This window comes from Pelodiscus sinensis, chromosome 6 (assembly GCF_049634645.1).
Source record: "Pelodiscus sinensis isolate JC-2024 chromosome 6, ASM4963464v1, whole genome shotgun sequence".
In the NCBI taxonomy this organism is placed as follows: Eukaryota; Metazoa; Chordata; order Testudines; family Trionychidae; genus Pelodiscus; species Pelodiscus sinensis.
Genome location: NC_134716.1, coordinates 36,650,434 through 36,657,261, shown reverse-complemented (window position 1 = coordinate 36,657,261; position 6,828 = coordinate 36,650,434). Strand labels below are relative to the sequence as shown.

The following is a 6,828-nucleotide window of genomic DNA, read 5'->3' as shown; positions in this document are numbered from 1 at the left end:
CCCCAATAGAGCTAATAGCCAGCTGTGGCCTGTCAGTGTACACACATATGTACATCACCAAAGACTCTAAACCATTCATAACTAAGAAGGACACATCCAGTGACTCCAAGACTTCCTGCTAAAACAGGAAAGCAGTAGTTAGAGATGTGCCAATCTACCTGAGGGGAGAAGGTCTGATACCTTTTTCTCAGTGTCTGGAAATGCCACCTGTGTGTGTGTCAAGCTGTCACAGAGGTGCATTTCGGACTGAAATGGGTCTCTGGTCCTGCTGCAGGTCCCAGGGCACTTCTTAATTTCCCACGATTTTGAGATGTGACACTCAAGATTTCCTTCCAGGTTTTCATTGGCATCCGAAAAAAGTTCACCAGGAACATAACATGAATCACTCTCCTTTGCCTGGGCCTCTTAGAACTCTACTGGGGGACAGCAACCTGAAGACTGTAACCGCCCCCCCCTCCAGTACCTGCCCCCTAGCGGGCAGGCACGGTGTAATCTCTGCCTCGCATATCTGAAAGCCACAGCTGCAATCAAATGTTTAATGTACACCATTTGTAATGCATTCCTTTTAATACAGCGCAGGAGGCTTAGGGTGGCTCGCTCTTTCCCCAATGCCCTCTTCGGCTGACGGAACAAAAATCTCAAATCAGTCAGTGGGGATATTAACTCGCCTATTTAGTTGTGGTCCAAGCGAATCAGATCAGAAACGCCCAGTTTCACAAAGCGTGTGATTTAAACCCTCTACCCCATGCTCGAATATGGGTGCCGGGGAGCAAGCGCCTTTTTGGAAACCCAGCCATCACCTGTGGGCAAGCACGTGGAGTCTTTGATGGGAGTCCTCTGCGGTGGCATGGGACTGGAGGGACTTTCTCTTTTTTGATGTTAGTGCTGAGACATGACTTGCCTGAGAACAGGTGTCAGTGATTCATTTCTCTACTTCCCGTCTGTCCAGAAGTGTAAGCCAACTAATGTCTCCCCGGTGCTGTAAGGGTAGGATCTTTGTTCACTCCTTCCAGCAGCTGTATTAAAATGGATAGACTGCAAATTATCCGAGTTAAAAACTTGTTGTAGTTGTACTTGGGGGACCTGAATAGGACTCAGCAGGTTAGTCTGAGTCATTGACCTCGGGCCAAATCCAGTTCACTTCTTGCAGGCTAGTCCTGTGGAAATGAATGACTATTTCTGGCAGCAGGGCCCAGTATGGCGAGTTCCTCTCCCGATCCCTCCCTGACATATTTTGCATGATGAGCAAACATCACTGTCGATAACCCTCAAGTCACTCTGCCTACACAGCCCCTGCATTCTTTCAGCGTGCAGCCCTGCCCATGTGCCCAGGCTCACCGCCTACTTAAAGGACGTGGAGTTTTGCAGGGACCGGGGCTGCATCGTTAGAACCCCGGACAAAACCAGCGTGTCAATGGAAGGAATTTCTCAAACTTGAGGGATGTCCAGTCTCTGCTTGTCACCTGTGCCTCTCGCCTTGTTTCTTCCCTCCCGATCCACAGCCCTTTTCTGACTGCTGTATCATACGTGATGAGTTAACTGCTGGCAAAATCTATTCACTTTGGAATAAAAACCCAGACAATCCCCACACGCAAGATATTTTGACAGCCAGCCAAACACTATAGTATTCTGACAGAGAAACAACTAAAGGGGGGAAGAGTATTAGATATAATAAAGGTCCCTCTACTTGCACAATCCCTTTCACTTACCTTGGCAGAGTCTGTCTACACCCTACCAACAGATATCTAATCCACACTGTTACAGTTCCACCCATATTTCTGACACCAATATTCCTGTTGAATCAAATGACGTTTCCACCCAGAAATGAATCTTCTAAGTATCTGCAGTCTCATTATTTCTTCCACTCTGAATTTGTCGTCTCCTTTACCCCGTGTGTGTTGGGTTTTTTTTTGGGGGGGGGGGGATTTGTTTAAGATACACCAGAAAATGGTATTCATATCAATATAAGGGACAGACCCTACTTTTATTGAAGTCAGTAGGAGCTGGCCCTAAAAGCGCACAACTTTCTTTTCTATTAGGTGCCAACATAGCTGCAATCAAATATACAAAACCGACAAAGATTACTTTAAAAACAGTCCGGATTTACAATAAAATAAAAATCTAGACAGAACTAATTCTGAAAAGAGCACATTTTTAAATCAAGAGCGATTTTTAATTTTTAAAAGCAATGTATAAGGCTTTCAACAGCCGAAAGTAAATTTAAATTTCAAATATTTTAAGAATCGCTTAATATATAACTAATGCCATTACAGAAATAGCCAAGTTTGTTCCCATGTAAAATCTAAGGGAAGCTACAAAAGGGTTAGAAGGTGTGTGTGTGTCTATTTCTTGTCATTTTTTATTCTGAACATCTGCCCGGCATATCTGCGATGAAAAACTTTTCTTGCATCGTCCCCCATCTGATTTCCTAACAGTGCAACAGATCTATGCTTCCTTCGCAGTCCCCCCCTCCTCTTTTCCCCGGTCTTCGCTGCTCTAAGAGTTATTTTGATTCTGGAAATTAAAGTCTAAAACATTTTCTGGATCAGATGGAACCATTCCAGTGGAATGTCAGGTGAACAGATACTGCCACAATTTGTGTCAGGAAGCTACATGCAGTTTCAGCCTAGACCACGGAGATTGCAACAGGTTTGCTTTCCCAGGCAAAGTTTCGAATAGATCCATATCGCCAAAGAAGGGGAAAGCAGTTGGTTTAGGTACCAGCCATCCTCCTCTAAAGCAAAGCCTTGGACTGCGATGTCTGGGAACCCGGCAGACCCCTTCGATGAAAATTTTGAAACGAATGAGTCGGAAGGTTTCAAGTTTATCTAGTCAGACAAGTATAGCCCGTGAATCCGACCCCTGCATCCGTTTAAATCAATGGCATTAGTTCAAACTGACTTCAGTGGAATCAGAATCGGAGCTAGTGGCCCCGTCTTTCCTTTCACAGCTTCATTTTCTTTTTCCTGTCTTCCCACCCTTCTCACAGCATCGCTGTGGAGAAGCAAAGGAGCAGGATTTCTGGTCATTGAAAACCAACTTCAAGACTTTTGTTCTTTCATTAGCGGAAGTATAAGAGCAGACCCATATTGGAGATTAAGGCTGAGAAAAAAGTAGAAACTTCTAAACAAACTTTCCAACTAGGCGAAAGAAACAGATCAAGTAGAAGTGGATGAAGAATGTCTCTATGAAATAGCAACTTTGCTTTTCACAACACTCCTCCTTTTATGCTTAGCAGAACACAACACCAGAAATGTTTGTGTATTTGTGTATGTTTGGGAGATTCCTAATTCATAAAACTGAATTATGAGCAGAAATCTGTGCCCATCTGGGACGAAAACAAGTGAAAACTCCTAAACAGCAGCGCCAGCAGAAGCAAATCAATAGTTCGGTTTTAATAAAACATTGGTCTACTGTACAGCAGGGCAGACAGACAACGGTAACAATCATTCACAAACCAATCGGGATTCATCAGTCAAAGAAACAAAAGGTGACTTTTGAAAGGTTTGCTTCATAACTTCCCTCTTTTCAGTTGGAAGTTTTTTTTTTAAGTAAAGTGCTTTTCCTGTGATTTTTTTAATTCTGTTTTTATACTTCTCATTCAGCAGTTCTTAAGTTTTCAAATTCAGCTGCAATACACACAGAGCAACACACATACAACAGCTATATCTGTGAGTTGTTAAAAGGTGATGTGAAAAGCTTAACGGCGGGGATTTTTTATGTTGAGAAGAAAACAGAAAACTGAGAGATATGGTACAAGTTTACAGGCAATGCTACATTCCGCACATTTGTTTAATTAAAGAGTCCTCTATAAAAATGTCCCCCTCCTCCGGTTAAATATTCATTCGCTGTAAAATGTAAAGAGTATACAGCAGAAAGGCGAGGTTCTATTTTTTATTGGTCAACTTCTGTTGGTCAAGAAACAAACTTTCGAACTATCCCGGGCTCTTCTTCAAGTCGTCAAGACCAGAATAGCTCAAAAGCGTGTCTATTTCACCGACAGAAGTTGGTCCAGTAAAATATATTGCCCCACCCACCTTGTGTCTCTGATATCCTGTGACAAACTCTGCCACAACACCGCACACAAGAATATAGAGGAGTCATGGCTACTTACCTATATTTAAAGGAGCCCTTTGTTGTTAATGCAGCTGCAGTTTAAATTTCTACTCGTCATTTCTCTATTGTTTTGCAAAATTTACTTTTGCAATCGAGAGCCTCCCACTTTAATCCCTTGTTGCTTGCCTTTGTCAACGGTAATTGCTTTGGTGTCCCTTGCAGAGCAAGATCAGCCTCGCTCTCCAGCGGAGAAACGCAGGCTTGAATGGCAATTTTATGCAACTCTTCATCTTGCTCAGGAAATACAATGTTTCTAAAAATAATTCCCTTTTGCCCTAACTACTCGAGAATCCTTTCTATTGGCCAGATTCACATCTTGAATCTGAGCATTTTTTATACATATATCCCGGCTGCAGAAATAGGATTCCACTTAAAACAGAGAATGCTGAAGAGAAACCGATTTCACTCCGAGTGAGGAGCTCTTATGTACCTGGATTTTAGCCCCGCTCCCGTGTGCTGCCCACCCAGCCGTTCCCTCTGTTCAGAAACGGAGCAGGGCACACTTGGGCAGCCACAGGGCCTTTTCACATCACCTTTTCACCCCTTCTTTGATAATATTTAACAACAACAGAAGCTCTTACCTGAAACCTGGCTCTCAATAAATCTGATTGTACAATATATAAACACAGACACCAGAGGGGTTATATTAATGAAACCATTTAAGAGCCCATGTCTCAGATCCAGTCCTGGCCCCTAGGATACACCCTTCGCGGGTAGGTGTCCCTCTCTGCCCGACTCCTTTAGGAATGGACTAGGACAGAGGGCAAGGAGCTCTTGCCCTCGGAGGGGGCTGGAGTCTGCTCCAGGAGGGAGGAAGAGGCTGGCGAAGAGGAAGGGCAGAGCTGCGACGGGGTGACTGTCAGAGCGGGCAGGGCAGAGCCGGGTGGCATGGCCGGGGTGGGTTTGATGGGCACGGGGACCGCGGGCAGAGTCTGGCCGGGCGGGGGGCACAGAGCCTTCATGGGCATCCCGAAGGGTCCGTACTCGTGCGCCACGGGCATGCCGGCCATGGAGTCCATGACGCCCACGTGCGGCCACACGGAGCCGAGCTGGCTGGACACCGGGTACCCGAGGTGGTGCATGACGGAGGCCAAGGGCAGCCCGCCGGCCTGGATCACGCCCTTGTAATCTCGGCCGATGATGTTCTCGATGGCGAAGGGGTGCTTGAAGCCCGCCGACGGGCTGCTCCCGCCCAGGCTGTAGGGCTGGAACTGGGGCAGCCGCCCCACGCCGGCGGCCGCAGCAGCAGCAGCGGCGGCGGCGGCGGCAGCCACGGCCGCCTCGGAGGCGCCCAGGCCGCCCTGCCCCTTGGCGGCGGGCTGCGGGTGGAAGTAGTGCACCACGTGCGGGGCGTGCGCCGGGCCCTTGGGCAGCGGCGGCTCCGGGCGCGGCACCTTGAAGCGCTTGCGGCGCCGCAGGAAGCTGCCGTTCTCGAACATGTCGCCGCAGTCCGGGTGCAGCGCCCAGAAGCTGCCCTTGCCCGGCTGGTCGGGCCGGCGCGGGATCTTGATGAAGCAGTCGTTGAAGGAGAGGTTGTGGCGCAGCGAGTTCTGCCAGCGCTGCGTGTGCTCGCGGTAGTAGGGGAAGCGCTCCATGATGAACTTGTAGATGTCGCTCAGCGGCAGCATCTTCTCGGCCGAGTGCTGGATGGCCATGGCCGTCAGCGAGATGTAGGAGTAGGGCGGCTTCTGGTCGCTGTACGAGCTCTTCCCCGGCCGCGGCATGGCCGCCCCGCCGGGCCCCGCGCCCCCCGCCTAGCGCGCCCCCGCCGCGGCGCCGCTACATCCCGCGGCCGGACGGCCCGTCTCCCGTGCGCTCTGCCCTGCCCGCCGCAGCCCGCGCGAGGGGACCGGGGCGGGCGCTCGCTGCCGGGCTGCGCCCCCGGGCCCCGCACCGCCGCCAAGTTTCCCTTTGTCGGCGGGAGCGGCGCGGGCCTTTCTCGGCGCGGCAGAGCTCGGCTGCCCAGCGCAGGGGTGAGCGGCGGGGGTGGCGCCGCGTCCCATCAAAGTCTGGCCGAGCTGCGGCGGCCGGCGGGGTGGCGCAGCCGGCGCGGGGAGGAGGCGGCGGAGAGGCGGCTGCCGCGGCTCTGGCTGCGAAGCGCTCTCCGGCGCGGTTTTGTAACGATCCCGGAGCTGCGGAGACCCCCGCAGCTCGCCCGAGTCATCACATGACAGTTGCTCAGGGACTTAGCGACTCCTGCGAAAGGGGCCAGAAGCCGCGCAGCGGCTCACAAAGTCCTCAGCGGGACGAGGTGGGGCCAGATGCGCAGGCGGCGCTTCTGGGAGGCTCGAAAGCGCCCTGTGAGGTCCAGAGGCGCTTTCAAAGCGCGGAGAGGGGAGGCAGCCCGAGCCGGAAGGCGCACTCCTCCCCTCTGCCAAGCCTCCCCTCTCCGCAAGCCCCTCAGCCGCTTTCCTGGCCTTCCTGGGGCCAGCATGTGCAGCCACGCTCCAAACCTAGCAGCCTCCAGGGTCACCCTCCCCGGCACGATTTGAAACGGAGAGCTGGTAGCTCCTGATCCATTTAAGCAAGTGGAAACTAGTAACTGACATCAACTGAGCTTACACATCTTTTCTTGGAAAAGAGGGAACTTCGGGCTACTTTTAATAGAACAATAAAACAGCTACGCATTGTGAAGGAACAAAGGAGAAGTAACAATTCTGTACCGCCACTCTCCCTCAGGGATCATAAGTAACGTATTTTACTGCAGTGACA

At 50.6% G+C, this 6,828-nt stretch overlaps 1 protein-coding gene across 1 annotated transcript; it reads right to left on the bottom strand.

The window, feature by feature from the left end:
* Positions 1 to 4,496: 4,496 nt before the first annotated feature.
* Positions 4,497 to 6,397, bottom strand: FOXB2 (forkhead box B2). The gene has a single exon (XM_075932889.1). It carries the CDS (start codon positions 5,838 to 5,840, stop codon positions 4,857 to 4,859), a length of 984 nt encoding a protein of 327 aa, XP_075789004.1. The 5' UTR covers positions 5,841 to 6,397; the 3' UTR covers positions 4,497 to 4,856.
* Between the last annotated feature and the right edge of the window lie 431 nt (positions 6,398 to 6,828).

What these genes read in the sequence shown, in the direction of transcription:
- FOXB2 (XM_075932889.1), bottom strand. Translation starts at nt 5,840, where the DNA reads ATGCCGCGGCCGGGGAAGAGCTCGTACAGCGACCAGAAGCCGCCCTAC.